Raw genomic sequence first — 24,681 nt, 5'->3', positions numbered from 1 at the left:
TAATTGGTTGGGTTTTTTTGATATTGAGTTGTATCAGCTGCTTGTATATATTTGGAAATTAAGCCTTATCAATCATGATGTTTCCTAGTATTTTCTCCCAGTTGTCTTTCTGTTTATGGTTTCCTTTGCAGTGTAAAAGCTTCTAAGTTTAATTAGGTCCCATTTGTTTATTTTTGCTTCTGTTTTCCTTTGCCTTGGGAGACTGACTTATACAAATTGCTAGAATTTGTATAAATATTTGTCTTTTATTTGGTGTATTTAGACCAACACCATTTAAAGTGATGATTGATTTAGTTAGATTGATACCTGCCAAACTTGTTACTGTTTTCTATTCATTGCCTTTGTTTTTTATTGTTGTCTTCCATTTTTTGTCATTTATAACTTTAGTTGAGCATTTTACAGAATTCTGATTTCTTTTCTTCCTTAGCACATCAGTTTGCTTCTTTTTTCACTTTATTAAATGAGTACCTTAGATATTGCAATATTTACAGCCAATCCAATCTACTTTCAGATAACAGTGAACCACTTTACAGGTAGTGCTAGTGCCTTATAATAACAAAGTATTCATAATTCCTCCCTCCTGGCCATAGTGTCATTGTTATTCTTTTCGTGCATATGGGTATGTGTGTAATAAATGTATATTTACATATTTTATATGTATATAAATAAATAATGAAATACTTTGTTGCTATTATTTTGAGCAAACTGTTATCTGTTATATCTGTTTTCAAAAAGAAAAACTTAAATTTGCCTTGACTTATTCCTTTTCTAATGTGCATATCCTCAAGTTCAGCGATTCTTTCCACAGATGAATATAGTCTACTAAGTTCATCAAAGGCATTCTTCATTTCTGATAGTGTTTTTTATGTCTGGCATTTCTTCTTGATTCTTTCTTATAATTTTCATGTCCCTGCTTATATTACCCATCTATTTTTGCATACTGTTTGCTTTTTCTATTAGAACCCTTAGCATATTAATGATTTGTTGTTGCTGTTGTTCAGTTGCTAAGTTGTATCCAAGCCGGGCTCCTCGGTCCTCCACCATCCTCCCGAGTCTGCTCAAATTCACGTCCATTGAGTCTCTGATGCCATCTAACCTTCTTATCCTCTGCTGCCCTCTTCTTTTGCCTTCATTTCCCAGCATCAGGGTCTTTTCCAGTGAGTCGTATCTTTCCATCAGGTGGCCAGAGCATTGGAGCTTCAGCTTCAGCATCAGTCCTTCCAATGAATGTTCAGGACTGAGTTCCTTAAGGATGGACGGGTTGGATCTCCTTGCAGTCCAAGGGGCTCTCAAGAGTCTCCTCCAGCACCACAGTTTGAAAGCACTAGTTCTTTGGTGCTCAGCCTTCTTCATTTTCCATCTCTCATATCTGTACATGACTTTCCATCCGTACATGGAAAAACCATAGCTTTAACTATATGGACCTTTGTCAGCAAAGCACTGTCTCTGCTTTTTCATATGTTGTCTAGGTTTGTTATAGCTTTCCTTCCAGGGAACAAGTGTCTCTTAATTTCAAGACTGTAGTCACTGTCTGCAGTGATTTTGAAGTCCAAGAAAATATGTCACTGACTACTTCTACTTTTCCCCCTTCTATTTGCCATAAAGTGATAGGACCAGATGCCATGATATTAGTTTTTTTAAATGTTGAGTTTCAAGTCATCTTTTTCACTCTCCTTTTTAACTTTCATTAAGAGGCTCTGTAGTTCCTCTTCACTTTCTGCCATTAGAGTGGTATCATTTGAATATCTGAGGTTGTTGATATTTCTCGCAGCAGTCTTGATTCCTGCTTTTGGTTCATGCAGCCTGGCATTTTGCATGATGTACTCTGGATATAAGTTAAATAAGCAAGGTGACAATATATAGCCTTGTCATACTCCTTTCCCAATTTTGAACCAATTCATTTTCTATATTCAGCTCTAAATGTTGTTTCTTGACCTGCATACAGGTTTCTCATGAGATAGGTCAGGTGGTCTGGTATTCCCATCTCTTTTTTTTTTCCCCCATCTCTTTAAGAAGTTTGCATAGTTTGTTGTGATCCACACAGTCAAAGATTTTAGCATAGTCAATGAAACAGAAGTAGATGTTTTTCTGAAAGTCCCTCATTTTCTCCATGGTCCAGTGAATGTGGCAATTTGATCTCTGGCAGCTCTGCCTCTTAGAAATCCAGCTTGTACACATGAAAGTTCTAGGTTCAACTACTGCTGAAGCCTAACTTGAAGGATTTTGAGCATTACCTTGCTAGCATGTGAAATGAATGCAGTCGTATGGAAGTTTGATCATTCTTTGTCATTGTCCTTCTTTGAGGTTGGAATAAAAACTGACCTTTTTCAGTCCTGTAGCCACTTCTGAGTGTTCCAAATTTGCTGACATGTTGAGTGCAGCATTTCAACAGCATCATCTATTAGGATTTGAAATAGCTCAGCAGGCATTCCATCACTTCCACTCTGTTTGTAGTAATACTTCCTAATACTTCTTGGACTTCACGCTCCAGAATGTCTGGTGCTAAGTGAGTATCCACACTAACGTGGTTATCTGGGTCATTAAGACCTTTTTTGTATAGTTTTTCTGTGTATTCTTGCCACCTTTTCATAATCTCTTCTGCTAGGTTCTTAGCATTTCTGTCCTTTATCGTGCCCATCCTTGTATGAAATGTTCCTTTGAGATCTCCAGTTTTCTTGAAGATATCTCTAGTTCTCCCCATTCTGTTGTTTTCTTCTATTTCTTTGCATTGTTTACTTAAGAAGGCCTTCTTACCTCTCCTTGCAGTTCTCTGAACTCTGCATTCAGTGGGTATATCTTTCCCTTTCTCCCTTACTGTTTGCTTCTCTTTTCCCCTCAGCTAGTTGTTAAGCCTCTGCAGACAACCACTTGGCCTTCTTGCATTTCTTTTTCTTTGGGATGGTTTTGGTCACTGCCTCTTGGACAGTGTTACTAACCTCTGTGCATAGTTCTTCAGACACTCTGTCTGCCACATCTAATCCCTTGAATCTGTTTGTCAGCTCCACTGTATAATCATAAGGGATTTGATTTAGGTCATAACTTGAACGGCCTAGTGGGTTTCCCTGCTGTCTTCAGTTTAGGCCTGAGATCTGCAATAAGGGTCTCCTGATCTGAGTTGCCCTAAATTTCTGGTGTGACAGTTTCAGCATCTCTGCTCTGTCTCACTCTGGTTCTAATTCTTGTCCTGTTTCTTCAGACTGTCTCTTTTTTCGCTTTTTGGTATGCCTTGCAATTTTTTTTTTTTAAATTTAAAGCCAGACATTATATTCTGGATGAGAGGTGGGCCTTTCGAGGTACAGTTATGAAGTATAGAAGGAGGGGAAGCATCCTTTAAAGCTGTGTTTAGATCTCCATCTTTTTGAACCTTTGCATCTGAGTTGTGACCTTCACATGTGCTTTTCAGACCTCCACCTCTCCTCTTTAGGAGGGCTAGGATGGCTTGAGTGGGTGGGGAAATAGATGGGCTATTTCCCTTCCTCCAAGGCGGTTAGTCTCTGATAAAGCCTGGGTAGTTCAATTCAGTTCAGTTGTGTCTGACTCTTTGTGACACCATGAATTGCAGCACGCCAGGCTTCCCTGTCTATCACCAACTCCCGGAGCTTACTCAAACTCATGTCCATTGAGTCAATGATGCCATCCAGCCATCTCATCCTGTGTTGTCCTCTTCTCCTCCCACCTTCAGTCCTTCCCAACTTCAGGGTCTTTTCCAATGAGTCAGTTCTTCGTGTCAGGTGGCCAAAGTATTGGAGTTTCAGCTTCAGTATCAGTCCTTCCAATGAATATTGAGGACAGATTTCCTTTAGGATTCACTGGTTGGATCTCCTTGCAGTCCAAGGGACTCTCAAGAGTCTTCTCCAACACCACAGTTCAAAAGCGTCAGTTCTTTGCCACTCAGCTTTCTTTATAGTCCAATTCTCACATCCATACATGACTACTGGAAAAACCATAGCTTTGACTAGACAGACCTTTGCTGGCAGTGTCATGTCTCAGCTTTTTAATATGCTATCTAGGTTTGTCATAGCTTTTCTTCCAAGGAGCAAGAGTCTTTTAATTTCATGGCTACAGTCACTGTCTGCAGTGATTTTGGAGCCCTCCAAAATAAAGTCTGTCACTGTTGCCACTGTTTCCCCATCTATTTGCCATGAAATGATGGGACCGGATGCCATGATCTTACTTTTCTGAATGTTGAGTTTTAAGCCAACACTCTCTTCTTTCATTTTCGTCAAGAGGTTCTTTAATTCTTTTTCGCCTTCTGCCGTAAGGATGGCGTCATCTGCATATCTAAGGTTATTGATATTTCTCCCGACAATCTTGATTCTAGCTTGTGCTTCATCCAGCCCGGCATTTTGCATGATGTACTCTGCGTTTAAGTTAAATAAGCAGGATGACAATATACAACCTTGGTGTACTCCGTTCCGGATTTGGAATGAGTCTGTTCAGTCCGGGTAGTTCAGGCTCTGGTTAGTTTCTCGTGAGGGCAGACCTTGCTGAGAACAGAATGCACGGGCATATTTCAGAAAGGTTAATTTTCCGCTCCCCCTACTAAGCCCCAAGGGGATTTTTATATGCTCTTCACTGTGAGAAGCTGTGGAGTTCCAGTAGGTGAGAGCCACAAAGTGTTGGGGGTCCTCTTGGAATTGTTAATTTACTTTCCTGCACTAGCTTCCAGTAGCTGGTCAACGTACAGTTCAGATTTTCCTCTGGTGCTAGGTTCTACGGAGATTTCTGCTCACATCAGTTGTGATTATCTGTTTCTCCAACTGAAGGTGAGAAGGTTTGCCCTGTGGCCTCATATTTTATGTCAGATATAAGAAGAGTTGTTATTTTTCAGTTGGGTTAGCTGTTTACTTACTGTTATGATGGAGTGGTGAATTCCAGCCTCCTTACATGCTGGGATAGAAACTGGAAGTTAAATTGAGCTTTGAAATGTAAAATTGGTAAATATGATAGCATTATTTCTTCTTGGAGATTCTAATTGCTTTTCTTTTTCCTATTTATATTGTCTATCTCTGTTGACTCCTTAAGTTGTTCAAGATTCTCAGTTGAGTATTCTATATCTTTTAAAATTTATTGAGACTTGTATTATGACTCAGTATATGGTCTCACTTGGAAAAGGCTGTTGGGTGTACTTGAGAGGAATGAATATTGTGCTGTTGTTGGGGAAAGTGTTACATAAATATTAGTTATGTCATGTGTTTATGATTTTTTTTGTCTACAGGTCTATCAGCTACTGAAGGAGAGGCATTGATATCTCCAACTATACAATTGTTTTATTTATGTCTCATTTCCATTCTGTTAGTTTTGCTTCATGTATTTTGAAGCTGTCACTTAGGTACACGGAAGTTTAGAAGTTTTATGTCCTCTTGATGAATTGATATGTGTCATTGTTAAATGACTCCTTCTTTGATCTGAAGTCTACCTTGTCTCTTCTGGGCTATCATCTGAAATATATGTAGTGGCCTTTCCAGCAGTTGCTTGGCTTCCTCGTAACACGATGGCTGGGTTACAGAAGTGAGCATTTAAGAGCGAGGATCGTAAGCATATGACTTTTTTGTGCTCCAGCTTTGGAAGTCACATAACATCACATCTGTGTTTCTAAGCCCACCCAGGCTTATGGGAAAGGAGTATGAGCCCACCTCTCCGTGGGAGAAGTGTGAAAGTCACATTGTGAGAATAGCATGTGTGTTGGGAATCATGTTCTGGCCTCCTTTGCAAAATAGAGTCTGCCAATTTGGGAAAATAAATAATGGTTAAATTCTTAGTAAGCCAGTAAGGAATTTTTTTCAACTTTTTTTCTTTTTCTTTTTCCCAATAAGGATTGACACAAGATTTTTAAATTTAATCCCCTCAAGTAAAGTTTTGTACAAAATCTTATGCCATAATAATTTTATGTATTAAGGTTTTATTATGATAACACTTTTTTAGTAAGATCCTTTTGGTCCTGTTTTCTATTTATTTATAACATTTCCTAAGATGATTTTTATTATTATTTTTGTTTTCCAGATAAGACTGTAAAATGTAATGTGGATTCATTGAAAGGTTCACCTGAAAAAGAATCTGAAAAGAAACAGCAGTACATCTCCTTGAAAGATGTAAATAAGGTGCTGTTTTTAAATGTTCATTAAAGTTTATATAGTGTTCATTTTAGAATATTCTCCTTTAAAATCTACCAGGAGCCAAAACTGTGGCTATGATAGTTTATTCATGAAAAAAAAAAGTTTACAAGTTTACTCTGATTCAGATGAACAGGATAATCCCTGTTCTTCCCTTTTCAAGTCCTTGTTCTTGGCCTGCTGACCACTTGACAAAATTGGATGCATATTCTCACTTTAACAAGGGTATAAATATCTGGAATTATGGGACACTTTTATAGTTAAGGTCAAGTTTTACCTGTCCCTCCAGTTCCTTTGACAAGACAGGTGAAAGTAATTCCAGGACATTTTAAATACTGACTGTCTGAAGTCTGGCTACCTGCTCTTTGGACCCTTCAGTCTAGTGTTCATAGTGGTGGCATTATCACCGACCTCTCCGGTTCTTGGTCTCCTCATAACACATTGCCTGGACCTTATCTAAGATCGTTATCTATGAGAACAACTCCCAAGGAATTTTGATGCCTCAAGAACGCATATGTTGCTAGCGTAAATAGTCATCCTGGAAAAAAATTATTTTTTTTTTACAGTGTGTTGAATCTGCAGTGTGCTGGCCAACAAAGAGAGGCATAACCATATATGCCAATCCAGACACATCAGCTGCAAGGTATGATCTGAAAATCTAGTGTAACTGACTAGAGATTTAAGTATAATATTGTTTTATACAGTGTTCAGTAAGATTGATGATGGGAGAATATTCATTTTCAAAAAAAGAGTGACCCTGGAAATTTTGATTAAGCATGTATTTAAAATAAATACGTCTGACAGCTGGCTAGCAGCACAGTTTTCCAAAAAGGGGTAGTGATTCTGGAGTCTCCTTGTCGACTTGTCAGCCAGAACTGTGTCTGTGAGGCAGATGTCTTGATGTGAAGGGCGGGTATATGTGGGCCGGTGGCAGTTCAGGTTGGTGGAAGGTAAAGAATGTTTTCTTATATTCTTGAAGATGAGCTTCCAAGTCTTTGTAACCCTGTCCTCAGCAAAATCCATGTCAGTGATGTGAATGGGAAAATGTGATATCATGCACTTCATGTATAGTAAAAGATCTTAAAATAGGAAGCTTCCATTTGTCCCCTCCTGGACTTTATGCTAGCGTTGTCATACATTGTATTTATACATTTGTTATAAATGCTGGAATCTGTTGTTGTTCGTATTTAAACAGTTAAGTTTTTCTTTGAGGGATTTAAATAAGAAGAGAAATTATCATGTATTTACCTATGTGGTTATCATCCATGCTTTTCACTTTTTGTGTAGATCCGGATTTCGCTCTGGCACCATCTTCCTTTTACTTGAGGGACTTCCTTTACTATTTCTTGTATATTTCTTCCTTTACTCTTTCTTGGGTCTGCTGGTGATGAACTCTTTCAGCTTTTATATGTCTGAAAAAACTTTGCTAGATCGAATTCCAGCTTTAAATTTCTTTTTCCCTGTATTTTAGCGGCGTTGCTTTACCATCTGCCCACTCATATTGTTTACAGTGCAAAATCTACCATCATATTTTTTCTTTGTTTCTCTGTTTGCAGCATGTCTTTTTCCTCTGTTTTTAGGGTTTTCTCTTCATTGCTGGTTTGGACAATTTAATTATTGTATGTCTTGATGAAGTTTCTCTTATATTTCTTATGCTTGAGATTCATTAGGGCTCTTCATTTGTAGGTTTCTGTCTTTTCATTGGGGCTTCCCTGGTGGCTCAATGGTAAAGAATCCGCCTGCAATGCAGGAGACCCAGGTTCAATCCCTGGGATGGGAAAGTCCCCTGGAGGAGGGTATGGCAACTCACTTTAGTACTCTTGCCTAGAGAATCCCTTGGACAGGGGAGCCTGGCAGGCTACAGTCCTTAGGGTCACACACAGTCAGACACGACCGTGCTGCAGCTAAGCAGCAGCAGCAGTCTTTTCATCAGATTTGATAAGCTTTCAGCTGTGTTAGTCTACAAATATTTTTTCTGCACCTGTCATTTTCTTCCCTTTTGAGACTCTTATAAGACAAATGTCTCTGAGGCTCTGTTCATTTTTTCAATTTTTTCTTGCTGTTCTTCATATTAATAATTCTGCTCTGTGTTTAATTTGTCACTTCTATTATCTCCATTTTGCTAAGCCCATCCACTGAGTTTTTTATCTGATGTATTATATTTTTTTGTTGTAAAATTTTCATTTGATTTTTTTATAGTTTATATTTTTGCTGAGAAGAAAATAAAATTCTGATTGTGTCATTTAGGAGTGCTCATCTTTCCTTTTCTTATGGAGCGTGGTTATAATAGTTCCTGTAGGGTGTTTTATAATTCACACATCTGAGCTCTGTTGGGGTTGGCACTTGTTGGTTATTTTTTCCCTCTGCAGTTGATCTGATTTTCCTTATTCATTGTATGTTGAGTAATTTCGGATTGTACTCTAGATACTTTGAATATTATGGCATGAGACTGGTGTAGAAGCTTCTGGAGAATGTTGATTTTGTTGTTTTAGCGGGAGGTCATCACTCCCTTAAGGTTCAGACCTCAGACTCTGTCTCACTTGCCGTGGGTGGTGATTGTGACACTGTTTCCAACTCTTTGGTCCACTGCTTTGGGCCTGTTCCGGACACACTCAGCTTGGGATCAGAGTGGGACTTGGGGTGGGTATGGGGTTCCCCCCACCCCCAGCTCTCTATCTCTTTCTTCCCCCAGGACTTTTCCTCACATTCACCATTTTCTAGATGTTCTCGCTCCCTGTTCCTCTGACCAGATAGATGGTTTTTTGTTGTTGTTGTGGAGAAGCTACCATGCAGTTCGTGTGACTAGGGCTGCTTATGGAATAAAATAGCAGTAGAAATAAAAGAAGAAGAAAAGATGGAAATTTTTCCTCATCTAGTCTCTAGACCACTGGGTCCCCGTTTCCTGGTTCATTAGAGGGAGGGAGAAGTTTTCTTGTGGGGTTTTAAGTGACCGTATGTGTGATTAGCACCACTGCATGCATCTCCATGATCAGAGCTGGCCTTGGGGTTAGAACAGGAGGGGAGAGGGCCAGGATTCCTCACACCCTCTGGTCTCAGGCCCCTCTTCTCTGTTCTCTGGCTTGAAATATGTTCAGCCGTCCTCATCTGATGCTCCTGCACATGCTCTGGTGCAGATTCCTTGCTTGTGGAGGGTCCACTGTGCTACACTATCTTATATAAGGGACTGGAGCATCCTTGGATTTCGGTATCCCTGGGGCTCCTGGAATCAGTACCCTGCAGATACTGAGGGATGAGGGTAGAGACTTTCTCAGGTTTTTGACGTCTGCATCCTCTGCACCATTCTGCAACTTGGGCCACCCTGGTGTCAACACCGAGAGATAGAGAAATGTGAGAGCCAGGACACTCTCCGTGACTTTGGTGGTCTTTCACGTCGGAGCTTCCTCCCCTGTAGTTTCATACTCCATCCCGAGTTTCTCGTCGTAATCCGTAAGGGGGAGAGGCTGCAGGGGGCTTGCTCCCTCTTGGCAGCCCGAGGATTGGCAAAATGGTCTTCATACTCAAAGGACTGTTTCAGTTCTCAAAGAATTTACTTAAGTTGACCCACTTATTCTGTAGTGGTACTTCTCAAATTTCCTCCCAGAAGATAAAGGTATTTTCAGATTCGGAGTAAATGGATTCAGAAATTTTAATAAATGTTTTTGATTTTTAGTGCTTCATGTCAAAAGTCAAGTGAGAAGCCACTTAGATCAGCCGAGAAGAAAGAATACAATGAGAAGAATGGCTGTGTGAAGTATGGATTTTTTTTCTTGGCCTCAATTTTTTATTGAAATAATTGTAGAAAAATTATAAGCAGGAAGAATCTGTATGTGATTTTATTATTAATTTCAAACCTGCATTCCCAGTGACTCAGTGGGTAAAGAATCCACCTGCAGTGCAGGAGACACAAGAAACACAGGTTCCATCCCTGGTTTGGGAAGATCCCCTGGAGGAGGGCATGGCAACCCACTCCAGTATTCTTGCCTGGAAAATCCCATGGACAAAGGAGCCTGGTGGGGTACAGTCCTTAGGGTCACAAAGAGTCGGACTCGACTGAAGCAACTGAGCACAACACCGCACATACACAGTGTCTTCAGGCTTTGAGGTTAGTTTTTTCTTTTTCATTTACTAGGGCAGATTTTTCTGTTTAAAGTTTTGTTCTAGTATAAATAGTCATTCTCTGCCTCCCCTTCCTGAATCTCTTGTCAAGTGAACAATTTTATGAAACAAATTAAGTATAGTTGATCTTGTGGGGCTGTTGATTTTATATGGGTTGGCACTTGCTTTCTTCCTAGTTTTCAGATATTAAATGGATCTGCCACCTGCTGGAGAAAGTAGGTATTTATAGTGTGGAACTTGAGACGTTTCTTTTTTTTTCCTGTCCTGCCAGATTCACAAAGTACTCACTTGGTAGTTGTTAACAGTAGAGTAATCTCTTCATTTTAATGAAGAGATTTGTTTAATCCACAAAGTATTTTTGTACAAATTTTTATGATTTCTTACCTTACCAGCCTAAAAACACTCTCACATTCCATGTAACTGTGGCTGCTCTGAAGCCATCAGAGTGACAAAGCATCTAAGACAGTTCAGAAGTGGGTAGATGGTATAGTAGCTGCTGACTGGGATGATGGGGGAGAGGGTCGTTGACCATATGGCCATCTTGGTATCCTGACTCCCTGGAGGCTGCTCTGTGGCCCTGTGACATCCCAGCAGGAGGGCCTCATGGTATCCATGGCCAAGGGCTCTGAACGTTGCCCCATGGAGCCTACGGGTCTTGGGATGGTTGTTAATGCACCAGAGTTGACATCCTCCTACCCAGGCATCCCTCCACCTAATACCTAGAAGTAGTGATGCTCCAACAGGTTATTTTCCTTGAACCAAAGACTTTGCGTTATCCATGTAGCTCATTTCTTTCAGCCTCATGCCCTTTACTTAGAACCCTCTGATGAAATGACATCAGTTATTCTATCAGTCTGTTGTGGGTCCCAAAGAACCTTGAAGTGATTGAAGATTAAACAGCAGAAAAGGAAGGAGGCAATGGGTTTCTTAGAAGAAACACGAGGGAGTGATCATGCAGTCTTTTTTCCTTGTCCAGAGCAAGTGGTCCTGGGATTGGCACTGCTGTACAGAGCAGGGCCCAGTGGGGGAGGGAGAAGGGGCAACATGAGACTGGCAGACCCTTGTGTAGCAATGGACAGGGTAAAACAGAGCAAGTGGTAATGCCATGGCCATGCCTGTAGTTCATCTTACCTCTGTCAAGGAAGATATAGAGTGACAGCTGAACTGAAGAGCACTTCTTTTTCCTTCAAATGATCCCTTTGATTATTTTATAGATTACTGCAGTTTTTAAATCCTGATCCTTTAAGAGCTGATGGAATCTCTGATCTGCAGCAGGTATTGAAACTCCCCCTCCAACCCCTGCCGCCAAAAGAAAGAAAGCTGTTTACTCTTTAAATCCCACCCCTCCTTTCCTCTAAATTTTAGATATAAAGAAAAATTCCTTGCATGGAGAACTTTACCTGAAGATGTCCTTTTAGAAATTACCTAATAAATTGCTGCTTAAGAGACACGGCTCTTTTTCTGTTTGGGTAATAGATAATCTTCCTTTCATTTTGGTCATTTTGATGGGTTTTGATAAGCATATACGCCTAGGGTTTTACACTGAAACCAAACTCTCAATGTCCTCTTCACCTCTGTAAAGTTCTTGGTATCCTGTGCCAACACCATCAGGCAGAACCATCTAACAGCTGTGTTCTTAGTTGCAGAAGCTGAAGTCGGGGTCCCAGCAGACCATGGCAGTTTTGCGAAACAGGGTTGAGCCCTGCTTGTCCATCGAGACAGCACCACTCTCAACAGACCTGAAAAAGGTGATGGGATTCATAAAGGAACTCTGGCCTGTTGTAATGTGGAGAGATTTTTAATAAACAGTTCTGAGGTTGCATTTCCATAATTTCTTTGCTTTTGAAATTCCCTTTTAAGATTTTGTTATTAATTTCTCATTTAGTCTTAAAGTCCAGGTTAACTTCTTATAAGTGAACAATTCTTTTCGTGGAGAAACCTAAGTGCTTTAGTGAAATAAGTTCTCAATTGTGCCTCTGAAAAGGGGCTCAGAAGGAGCACAAGCAGTCGGGGCAGTTAGAATGTTCTCCGAATCCTCTTCAGAATTGCGTTCTAGAACTGTGGTTTCACTTAGATCATCAGTTTAGAGCATCAGTTTAAAATGTTTATCTGCTTCCCTCTTGATATTAAAAAAAAAAAGTAAAAAAAAAAAAACCCACAAGGATGAATGAGAGTGAAGTCTCTATTGGACAGGAGATTTCTTACAGGCTTTTGGAAGATGGAAAAGCAGCAGCAGAGGGTGGCTGACCACTGAGGACGGGGTGACGCGGGGAGGGCACCGGCCTGCCCGCCTTGTTTCCTGAACATCCACAGCCAGGTTCTCAGGAAGGACATTGGAGGCTCTGTTTGAAGAAACTGAATGACCCTCGAGAATAACCTTCAGGCAACGCTGTTGTTCAACCCTCCCAGTAAAAATGCCTGCTTGCTGCTCGTCTCCCTTCAGTGATGGGACTCTGACGTGGTGCTGAGCTCCAGCCTGCCTACAGGTGTAGCCCAGCATTTAGTGTCCTTGATGTGAGCAGTCTCCAGGGATCCTTGGACATTTTGAGGAAAGCCTTCCCCTAAGGAAAAAGGAAAACAAACTCTGAAAGAAACACGATGTAGGGAGTGAAAGAAAACATGAGAAAATAGATATCCTCAGAGATAAGAGAAGATATTGCTTGGCTTTAACGATAATAAGGTGCTATAAAAAAGAGAAACAGATTAAAAAGGGGTCTTAGGAATTAAAAATGCTATAGAAAGAAAAAACAGATATGAGAGGCAAAATAGAAGTTAATGTCAGAAAGTAGAATAGAAAGATGGAAATGAGGGGAAAAAAGAATTTGAGAATCAATTTGAGGTCTCATATCTGAAAAGGATTTCTAGAAAGAATGATGAAAGAGGGCAGAAAATCCTGAGCATAGCACGTGGACACTCCCTGGACTTAATGGATATGGCTTTCTGAATTAAGAGAGTTTGCTGACCACAGACCCAGAACAACTGAGGAGCAAGAACATAGACACATTGCTACGAAGCATCTGAATTGAAAGGGATTCAGAGATGCTGAAAGCTTCCAGGGAGAAGAAACCCATCCCTGGAAGGGTCAGAAATCAGAAGAGCTTCAGACTTGTCCACGGGTCACCAGAGGAACACTGACTCCAAAACACTGGTGAAAAGTGACTTCCAACATGGAAGTCTCTGGCCAAACCACTAGTGAAGAGTGAGGATGAAATGAAAGCATTTTCACATGTGCAAAGTCTGAAATTTCCTTCTTCTCTACCCTTTGTTGAGAAGCTGCCAAAATCTGTTCTCCACCAAACCAAGAAATTCACCTGAAAAAGTTACAGAGAAGAGGTGACATTGCAGGAAAATCCCAGTCCCAGGTACAGCTGGGGCTCAGGGCTGGGGGATGAGGTCTTCAGAGAACCAACGGCTGGCTGGTGCTTTCAGCCTTGTGGAGGAGCTCATCCATGTGGCTGGAGAGCTCTGTGGAACATTTGGGGGGGGGGGTTCCAGTGACAGTTACATACAAAAATAAGCAAACAAAAGGCATGTTTGTTTTGGAGGGATTAAAAAAAAAAATTTGCTAGTGGAGCTGATGCACTAGCAATTTATCAGAAGGAGGATGAGAAACCACACCCTTGCTCAGGTAAGCATTAAACACCTGGTCCTTCAACACACTGCCTATTGGATCCTTTCAGTTTGAAGCCCAGAAAAGCAAAGAGTCTCTTTGAACAGGAGTTCACTGCTGGAAAATGTCTGGGGGGACTTACTGAGTTAGGTGTTGGAAAATCCCAGATTGAGCAGTGAGTACTTGTTGGGGTAAGGTAAGCAATGAGAAGGGTCTGTTAGCTTTCTGTACTTTATTGTCTTGGTTGTCATTGATGTTTTGTAGGCTCTTCAAAGAAATAAGTTTCCAGGCCCCAGCCACACTGAATCTTACTCTTGGCCTCCCATAGCACGTGGCTGCGACGTGGTGGTCGTTTCTCACTGTGGAAACGACCCTTTGTTGTACCTTCCACCAGTGCTTACAATTCTGCAAACAGGAGGCTGCTACAAGTCTTTGCCAAGTAGAAACGGAGTAAGTTGGAGACAGTTTTGTTTTTCAACAAAATGGGTTAAAAGTTTATTTCAGACTTGACGCCTGACTTTTGGTTAAGTTTAGGTTACATTAAAACTGAGGACAGAGACTGTCCTGTGAGAAACTCTTCTCAACACCGACCACTGATTCTTACCGAGAATCCCTAGTTGTTGGCAGTTGTCATGAGTCAGGAGAGTCCTGGTTTTTTGGGATGAATATACAGTTTATAGAATTATTTCGCTGACTGAATCTAATTGTCACAGCAACCCCTTGAGATGGTCAGACTGTGTGTTGTCTTCACTATTTTATAGGTTAGAAAATTAAGCTCATAAAAAGCCCTTACCTGCTGACAAGTGTGACAAGACGTGGAATTTGAATTTAAATTATCTTTTAAAATTTTTTATTTATTTGGCTGCATGAGGTCTTAGTTGTGGCACGTGGGATCTTTCGTTGTGGCGCACAGACTCTCTAGTTGCAGCGCATGGACTCTTTAATTGTGGGGTGTGGGCTTCAGAGCACGAGGCCTCAGTAGTTCATTGTGCAGGCTGAGTTACTCCACAGCATGTGGGATCTTAATTCCCTGGCCAGGGATCAAACCTACATCCCCTGCATTGAAAGGCAGATTCTTAACCACTGGACCACAAGGAAGTCCCGTGAATTTGGATTTTCTGTCATCTTGTCTCTATTGACTGTTTTGGAATCCTACTTTATTTTTCCCAAGTATAAGAATTGGAAAACAGCTGAGAAGCCAGATGGAAAGGGGAGAGGTGGATGTGAGGGTCCAGTGGTGGTGGCGGGGGCGGGGGGGGGGGGTGAATACCATCTGCTTTGTTGGGGTCTGGCTGTCAGGGAACTGATGAGTGTGATCGGTCTCAGCTCTTCTCCCTAGAGATACACTACGGGTGGTTCCATCACTCATTATAAGGTGAAAAATAGCAGTACAGATTTCATCTTAGAAAAGATACTGGTTTATGTAATTATGCCTTGTGGTTTTATGAGTTTTCTTTAGAAATCTGCATTGTCTGTGTTATGATGTATTGACTTAATAATATTAAGTGGATGCATTTATGTCAGTCAGGTAGCAGCTGACCCCACTGATGAGAGGCAGCTTGTGTTGAGATTGGCCCCTGGCTGGGCCAGAAAGGAGTGTCCGGGTCTGCCGCTTGTGGCCCTGCTGTTTTGTCCATGTCTCCAGGGTCAGCCTGCATTTAGGCGTGAGCCCTGGAAGCTGGTGCTTGCCTGTATGTTCAGGAAGATGTCGGCAGACAGTGTCCCTTCTAGAGGGAGCCCTGAGCGATAGAGGAGGGCAGGATCCAGGCGGTGCAGCGGGAATCTTGCTCTCCTAAGGAGGAGATGGTAACCTTTTCCACAGCCCTTTTCAGGAGGCCGTTAGTTCACCCTTGTGGTTAGAAACAGGCAGTCTGGAGCCAGGCCGCCTGGCATGAAATCCTGTTGCTACTGTATGTTTAGCTGCGCAGCCTTGGGCAGCTGCTTCCACCTCTCTGTGCCCTCGGCCGCTCCTCTGAAATGAGATAGGACCTCACCCGCCTGTAAGGGAACTTTCCAGATGAAACAATTTTTACTTGTGCATACGTGATTTTTTTAGTTCAGACCCTATCAGAAGCTGAGTCACTGTGTCTGAATCCATTCTAATGAGGTTGTGTTTTGGCTTTCTGACCCACATGACAGTGATGATGGCAAAAACAGTAGTGCTTACGGCACACAGGGAGGCGTTCTGCATGCTTTTACATACACTCTCTGTGGTTTCTAACCTTTGTACAAAATTATATTGAATTTGTTTGTCTTTGCAGCCTCTGGCAGTCATCGTGTGCCCTGGGTGGAAAAAGGCCCAATTTATTTTTGAATTATTGGGAGACTATAGAGCGTCCTCCAGGCCTCTTCATCCTGTGTTGTTAACAATCGGACTCCACAAAGATGAAGCCAAAAATATGAAGTTTCCAAGGGGGTGTAAGCAGCCTTTCCAGGCTATTTGGTTTCCCTAGAGAACACAGTGCAGCCCGGATCAGGCAGACCTGGGAGCCACCCGGACACGGGCTTGTGTGTTGGCCAACCTCACTTATCAATTATGTATCTGTGTAGGTAGTCAAGGTTTACTCTTGACTTAACATCTGTTTTACTAAAAAAGCTCTGTCTTTTCATTCATTTATCAATTATGCAGTAAACACCTACTGTTTATTTAGTGTTGACTAAAACCCCACCCTGCCTTTCAGGAACTCAAAACCTGGTGGAAACCCAGGTATTTAATCAGAAAATACAGGCCTCTTGTGTACCCACCTGAGTAAGAAAAACAGGTTTTTATTTTATTAAAAGGCATTTCTGGAAAGTGTGTGAAGTTTTAGCAAAGGAAATGTTAGAAACACTTGTGGAAAATCTAAAGTGTTAACTCTCTTTTCTTTTAAAATGTAGGCGATGTGATTGTTACAACACCACATAGTCTCCTGAGACTTCTCCAGTATCAGAGCTTATTATTTCTTAGGCTCTGTCATCTAGTTTTGGATGAGGTGGAAGTATTACTCTCTGAAGCTAATGAGCAGGTAAGTGTGTCTTGTTCATTTAGATGTCATTACTACTTAGAAATATTTACATATATGTGTGTATATATATAGAGAGAGAGAGAGAAAATTGAAAGTCTTTTAGAAATCAGGAAATGTGTTTAGTTGGGAAGAAGCTGGTTAATCTAAAAAAATTTTCCCTTTAATTGCTGTAATTAAGATGAGAGAACGTTTATCTGAATTTTCTACCCAATGTTAAAGTGCTTTGAAAAGCAAAAATTCTTTCCTAGGGAGATTTTTCTAAAATACTTAATATTTTTCTGGTTATAAAATCAATGATTTTGTTTTAGAAAATTTGGGAAGTAGAGAAGAATACTTGAAAACCCCCCACATGTGTAGTCTTAATGCTCAGAGGTAATTAGTTGTTCTAATTTAGAGTATTTCTTTCCTTTTTGTAATTCTGGTGTCTGTTGACACATATAATTAATATTATCAGGACCTATTTTGTGTGTTAGTTTGTAACTTGCAGTCCAGTAAAAAGCATTGTGAGTGTTACTACTCACTATACCCTAGCATGATTGTTACTGGCCACTTAATATTGAATCCTATGGGCACAACATAATTTATTTTATAATTGCCTTATATTTGGATATTTAGGATCATTTGTGTGTGTGTGTGCGTATGTATGGCTGAAGAAACACATCTTTTTTGCACACATTTTTCTTAGGAAGGGGATTCCTTCCTAGGAAGGGGATTAATGGATCAGAGGCTGTGAATTCTTAGAAGGCATTTGTTGGAAGCAGTGTCATGTGACAGCCTGGAGCATTCCTGTGGGGGCAGTGATGGCCCCAGGGTTAAGTCCAGGCTTTGTTACTTACTGACTGTGGGTCTGGGCAGGGTTCCTGAACTCCTCTAAAGTCTCAGTTCTTATTTGTTAATATCTGGACCGCTGCCTTGTACACTGGCCCTTCTGAAAGTGTAGATGAATTTGCACTCCATCAGGCAATGGACCAGAGGCCATACACGCTGGACCCCAGCAGTAGGAGGCCCTGATCCAGCTTCCTTTTGCAGGTTGATTGTTACACGTGGAGTCTGATTTACTTAATCTCTGTGTCCTTGACAGTTTGCTAAATTGAGCATTGATTCATACTGGCCATTTGTACCCATTCTTCTATGAGCTGCTGTTTCATTTCCTTTGTTTTCTTTCAGTGGGATTACCTTTTTCTACCTAGTTTGTACAATAGAAGTTTTTATATAAGGCGATTAATCCTTTGTTACCTTTGTTACCCCTGATTCTGGGAAAGATTGAGGGCAAGAGGAGAAGGGGGCGACAGAGGGATGAGATGGTTGGTTAGTATTACTGACTCAATGGACATGAGTCTGCGTAGACTCTGGGAGATAGTGAAGGACAGGGAAGCTTGGCATGCTGCAGTCTGTGGGATCATGAAGAGTTGGACACAACTTAGTGACGACAACAGCAAATTAATCCTTTGTTACCTGTATTATCCATATATACTCAGATGATGTTTGTTTTAATTTTGTGTATATTTAACATTTTTCCTTTTTAGTGGTTTTTTTTTTTGCTTTTGCTTTAATGTTTAAAGACTTTCCCCATTCTGAGAATAGAAAATATACACTCTTTACCTTTTATGTTCTGTCAAACTAATTCTTAGTTTCTTTTGAAATAAAAATGAAATTAATTATACTAATTTTTTAGATGTTTGCTATATTAGATAACTTTAAAAAAAACACTGAAGTTGAAGAACGGGAATCTGCCCCACATCAGATTGTTGCAGTTGGAGTTCATTGGAACAGACATATAGAGCATTTAATCAAAGAGTTCATGAACGACCCCTACATTGTGATCACAGCCATGGAAGAGGCTGCCCTCTACGGCTGCGTCCAACAGGTAGTGAGTTGTGGGTGCACATGATGGGGGCTGGTGAGCACAGGCCAGTAACCTTATTCACTTATATTTAGAGATTACTGCACTGATTTCATATACAAACCTGAAATTATGTATTTGAGTTTCTATTGCTTTTTATACCTTCTTCTCTATTAAAATTATGATTTTCCCATAAAAAGGAAAGCTGGAGCACCGTGAACATTTTAAGAAGTCCCACTGTTTTTGCATTTCTTTACCAGGTAGTGCATCTTTGCTTGGAATGTGAAAAAACTTCTACTTTACTCCAGACTCTTGATTTCATCCCAAGTCAGGCAGAGAAGACCTTGATCTTCACCTGTTCTGTAGCTGAAACAGAAATAGTGTGTAAGGTGAGCCCTTCCACACATAAAATGTTTTTATTGCTTATATACACTGTGGTTGAATCTTGAGTCATCAGAGTATTATTGGAATAGTTAAATATTTGACAAGAAAATAAAATTTTATAAATTCAACATCAGAACAGGCTCTGCCATAAAGCAAAACTGCTGGCAGTGAGAAAGGACCAGGAGGCCTGACACTGAAAGCATCAGGGCCAAGGGGAACCTGGCTGAGTGAAAAGGATCCGTTCATGACGAAGGGGCAGCCTCTTCTGTTCCCTCAGTTTAAGAAAATAGAGATGCTAACAGTAAAATATATCATCATTTTAGCCAGAAAAGCCAAATAAATTGGCTGAAGATTTAATCTAATTGTGTATAAATACTACAATGTAGAAACGAGGCCACACACAAAAGAAGCAGTAGTGCATCCACATTTCAGCAAAAATGAACTAGGTGGTGTAGTGAAAAAACCCTTCTTAAATTAACAATAGTACCATAAATTTCATACGTTCATATACATACCTCTACAGAGGTAAGTATACATACACTTAAGTATACACACACACACACACACACATATGTATGCACACATTATTTTAAAAGGAAGAAAAATAGTTTTAGCAAAATAATATTTGTTTCACTGGAGCAAGTTTTTAGATATAAACAATAGAATTTTGAAAGTATATTTATTTAAATTTACAACCGTCTCATTTGTAGAATTAGTGGATCAGTGAGGTAACACCCTCACAGAGAATTTTAAATGTTTATATTGATATAGATAGTTATTGATGAAAAATTGTCTCTTAAATTTATATTCCTGAGTGTGAACTGGCCCCTTTGGTTTCGTCTTCAGGTGGTAGAAAGCAGTTCCATATTTTGCTTGAAAATGCATAAAGAAATTATTTTTAATTTAAAAAGTGTTTTAGAACAGTGGGAGAAGAAGTTAAGTTCTGGTTCTCACATTGTATTAGGTAAGTATTTTAATTTCTACTTTTATTTAGAGAAGGCTGAACTAATAGGAATTATTCTTTGATTCATTTATTTACTTCTCCAAATTTCTCATTCTCAGATTTATTGAGAATGTGTTAGTAATGTTAATTTCAAAGTGAAAATTAACTTCAGTTAATTGATATTGAGGCGAAATTCAGATATCTCCAGGGCAGTGGTCAGCAACCCTTGGTCTAGATGTGCTCCCTGGAGTCGAGTTTAAGGATCACTGTCATATATATGTATGCCTGTGATGAAACTTGTCATAAACAAATGCTAAGTTTGGTATTGGAAATACAAAAGTCAATTTGTATTAAATAAATGAAAACATTACATGGGCAGATTTGTAATAGAGGCATTTTTCAAGTTAAAAGGGAGACTGTTTTTCTCTGAAATTTAATTACCAAGTTTTCAAATTTTGGGAAAAGAAATGGGAAAGGAGTTTCCTTGTATCTCAACATTAAAATGAAATAAATATTTTGAAGTTTGGTTCCTGGAATTTTCTCTGTGAAATGCGTGTGGTAAAATTGCAGCCTCTCTTGAAGCTGTCACTTCTTTTTCTCCAGCCTTAACAGATGATTGCGTCCCACTCTTGGCCATCACCGATGCCACGTGTGTTATTCACTTCAGCTTTCCTTCCTCACCCAAAATTTTCGGTGGACGCCTATATTGCATGTCCGATCATTTTCAGAGTTTAACTGAACAGGTTTGACTCATATGCATTATTTAATATTTCACTGGCATTTTCCACGTAATGACAAACTTAAGAGTTTGTAAAGTGTTATTGTTTAGACTGGTATGGATGATTCACTTCCTTTATTCGCCTCCAATGTTACGGGTTCTGCCGAACAGGGAGATAAAAAGACCAAATCTGTCTTGCTGCTGTCGGAGAGAAATGCCTGCCACGCAGTTGGGGTCCTACGCTACTTGGAGCGAGCAGATGCCAAGATCCCTTCAGAGCTGTACAAGTTTACCGAGGGGGTTCTGGAAGCCAAAGAAGATAGAAAAGCCAGAAGGCCTCTTTGTCCGTATCTTAAGGCTTTTGGTTTTTGCAAGTAAGCCAGTCATCTTTTGTTTTGAAATACAATATGCAGTAAGCTGCACAGATGGTAAATTTATAGCTTGAGGGTGGTTATATAGGTAATGCAACCCATGTGAACCACACCCAGCCCTGAGGGACCTCTTAAAGATCCTCTCCATCTCCTTCCCAGTTTGTTCCTCCTCCAGAAGTAACCACCCGAGTTTTATCTACCAACACTGACTAATTTGCTGAGTTTTGAATTTTATATAAATGGAATGTGGAATGTTCAACCAACTATCTGTGGCATTTGTCTGTGTATTGGTATTTTATTTATTTATTTTGTGGCTCAGAATTCCATTGTATGATTATATCTACATTCATTCTCCTCTGGATGGGCCTGTGAGTTGTTTTTATGTATAAAGCTGCTGCGAACACTCTTGTATATGTCTTTTTGTGGAAATGTGCACCCATTTCTCTTGGGTATATACTTTGGAATGGGATTGCTGGGTCATGAGGCAGACGTGTGTAACTTTGCCAAAGTGGTTGGTCATTTTATCATCCCATCAGTTGTTAAGAGAGAGTTTGAACTGCTCTGTATCTTCACCAACTCTTAGTATTCATGGGGGCATGGGATCGATGACTGTGATTTTCATATGTATTGCTCTAAGAATTCATGATGTTGAATGTCTTTCCACGTGATTGTGGGACATGTGACCGTCCCTTTTTGTGAAGTGCCTGTTCAGGTCTTTCTCCCATTTTTAAAATGGGAGAGAGATGTTTATGGGTTTATAGGAGTAGTTTGTTTATTCTAGATATAATTGCTTTGTTAGAGATACGCAGATATGCATTGAGAATCTTCTCCCAGTCTGTGGCTTGCCTTTTCACTCTCTTTCAATTAACTAATAAATTTTGGCTGCACTGGGTCTTCGTTGCTGTGCTCGGGCTTTCTCTAGCTGCAGCGAGCAGGGGTTGTTCTCTAGTTGGGGTGCGCAGGCTTCTCGTTGGTGGCTTCGCTTGTTGCAGAGCACGGGTTCTGAGGCACTCGGGCTCGGTAGTTGTGGCTGCAGGCTCTAGAGCGCAGGCCCGGTACTTGTGACACATGGCCTTTGTTGCCTCATGGCATGCGGAAGCTTCCCAGACCAGGGATTGAACCTGTGTACTCTGCATTGTCAGGTGGATTCTTAACCACTGAACCGCCAGGGAAGTCCTCACTCTTTCAAGAGTCTCAGTGAACAGATATTTTTAATTTTGATGAAGCATTTTAGAGTTACTATTTTTTGTGTGTTCTTAGATAAGAAATACATGCCTATCTCTAGGTTATGACATTCTTCTCTATTTTCTTCCAGAAGCGTTATAGAGTTAGCTTTCACATCTAGATATGTAATCTATATTGAATAAATTTTTGTGTATAGTGTTTGACATGGACAAGGTTTACTTTTTTCTGTATGGATAATCCCTTGCTCCAGCTTTCTTTACTTAAAACATGGCCATGTTCTCACTGAGTTGGTGCCTTTGACGTAAACAGACAACAGTATATGTGATCCATTTGTGGTTGCTCTCTGTTACACTGGTCTACTCGCCTGTTCTTAAACCAGTACTGCACCTTCTTAAGGTAGCTTGTACTATAGCGGGTCTTGGAAAACGGTATGTAAGTTCTCCAACATGGCTTTTCTTAATGGTTATTTTTGGCATTTTAATTCTAATGAATCTCCATATTCATTTTAGTATAGGCTTGTCACTTTCTTCAAAAACATTGCTGGAGTTTTGACAACTGCATTGATTCTGTGGATCAGTTTGGAGAGCACAGGTATATCTTAGCACTCAGGAACTCTCTTAGGGATCCAGACACGATACCAGTAGCTGATCAGTGGATCTCTGGGACTAGGTAGTAGATTCTGATAGATATCTACTGGATGGAATTTAAAGATAACTGTTGAAATTAACTTATTTTTTTGATTGTGGTACACTATACCCATTATTAACAACAATCTCCATAATGCTTTTAAATAAAATACTAACTTTTAAAACTGAAACTTTAACTATTTCTCAGTTTGGGTTAAGTGGCTCCTGGTTTAGAGGTTCATTGGCCTCTGTTGTAGGTTCAGTTCAGTTCAGTCACTCAGTCGTGTCTGACTCTTTGCGACACCATGAATCGCAGCACGCCAGGCCCCCATGTCCATCACCAGTTCCCAGAGTTTACCCAAACCCATACCCATCGAGTCGGTGATGCCATCCAGCCATCTCATCCTCCGTTGTCCCTTTCTCCTCCTGCCCCCAATCCCTCCCAGCATCAGGGTCTTTTCCAGTGAGTCAACTCTATGCATGAGGTGGCCAAAGTATTGGAGTTTCAGTTTCAGCATCCGTCCTTCCAATGAACACCCAGGACTGATCTCCTTTAGGATGGACTGGTTGGATCTCCTTGCAGTCCCAGGACTCTCAAGAGTCTTCTCCAGCATCACAGTTCAAAAGCATCAATTTTTCAGAGCTCAGCTTTCTTCACAGTCCAACTCTCACATCCATACATGACCAGCGGAAAAACCATAGACTTGACAAGATGGACCTTTGTTGCCGAAGTAATGTCTCTGCTTTTTAATAATGCTATCTAGGTTGGTCATAACTTTTCTTCCAAGGAGTAAGCATCTTTTAATTTCATGGCTGCAGTCACCATCTGCAGTGATTTCGGAGCCCCCAAAAAATAGTTTGACACTGTTTCCACTGTCTCCCCATCTGTTTCCCATGAGGTGATGGGACCAGATGCCATGATCTCAGTTTTCTGAATGTTGAGCTTTAAGCCAACTTTTTCACTCATCTTTCCTTTCATCAAGAGGCTTTTTAGTTCCTCTTCACTTTCTGCCATAAGGGTGGTGTCATCTGCATATCTGAGGTTATTGATATTTGTCCTGGCAGTCTTGATTCCAGCTTGTGCTTCATCCAGGCCAGCATTTCTCCTGATGTACTCTGCATATAAGTTAAATAAGCAGGGTGACAATATACAGCCTTGACATACTCCTTTTCCTATTTGGAACCAGTCTGTTGTTCCATGTCCAGTTCTAACTGTTGCTTCCTGACCTGCATACAGGTTTCTCAAGAGGCAGGTCAGGTGGTCTGGTATTGCCATCTCTTTCAGAATTTTCCACAGTTTATTGTGATCCACATAGTCAAAGGCTTTGGCGTAGTCAATAAAGCAGAAATAGATGTTTTTCTGGAACTCTCTTGCTTTTTCGATGATCCAGCGGATATTGGCAATTTGATCTCTGGTTCTTCTGCCTTTTCTAAAACCAGCTTGAACATCTGGAAGTTCATGGTTCATGGATTGCTGAAGCCTGGGTTGGAGAATTTTGAACATTACTTTACTAGCGTGTGAGATGAGTGCAATTGTGCAGTAGTTTGAGCATTCTTTTGGATTGCCTTTCTTAGGGATTAGAATGAAAACTGACCTTTTCCAGTCCTATGGCCACTGCTAAGTTTTCCAAATTTGCTGGCATATTGAGTGCATCATTTTTCAGGATTTGAAATAGCTCAACTGGAATTCCATCACATCCACTAGCTTTGTTCGTAGTGATGCTTTCTAAGGCCCACTTGACTTCACATTCCAGGATGTCTGGCTCT

General features: G+C 40.5%; 1 protein-coding gene across 4 annotated transcripts in view; it reads left to right on the top strand.

Moving 5' to 3' along the window:
* The window catches only part of TDRD12 (tudor domain containing 12), a 103,398-nt gene that overhangs the window by 57,721 nt on the left and 20,996 nt on the right, over positions 1-24,681 (top strand). For 3 of the 4 annotated variants that reach the window (XM_070451007.1, XM_070451009.1, XM_070451008.1), the window contains exons 9-21: positions 6,004-6,101; positions 6,680-6,756; positions 9,784-9,864; positions 11,444-11,504; positions 11,870-11,977; positions 14,104-14,289; positions 16,101-16,257; positions 16,717-16,844; positions 18,520-18,711; positions 18,948-19,076; positions 19,918-20,035; positions 20,618-20,757; positions 20,904-21,106. In XM_070451007.1, coding sequence (XP_070307108.1) covers positions 6,004-6,101; positions 6,680-6,756; positions 9,784-9,864; positions 11,444-11,504; positions 11,870-11,977; positions 14,104-14,289; positions 16,101-16,257; positions 16,717-16,844; positions 18,520-18,711; positions 18,948-19,076; positions 19,918-20,035; positions 20,618-20,757; positions 20,904-21,106 — 1,678 coding nt within the window. Of the gene's footprint in view, positions 1-6,003; positions 6,102-6,679; positions 6,757-9,783; positions 9,865-11,443; positions 11,505-11,869; positions 11,978-14,103; positions 14,290-16,100; positions 16,258-16,716; positions 16,845-18,519; positions 18,712-18,947; positions 19,077-19,917; positions 20,036-20,617; positions 20,758-20,903; positions 21,107-24,681 lie in introns of those variants that run through there. The other variant, XM_070451010.1, reaches the window with a different exon arrangement.

Source organism: Odocoileus virginianus, chromosome 20 (assembly GCF_023699985.2).
Source record: "Odocoileus virginianus isolate 20LAN1187 ecotype Illinois chromosome 20, Ovbor_1.2, whole genome shotgun sequence".
NCBI lineage: Eukaryota > Metazoa > Chordata > Mammalia > Artiodactyla > Cervidae > Odocoileus > Odocoileus virginianus.
This window is presented reverse-complemented; position numbering and strand designations above follow the sequence as displayed.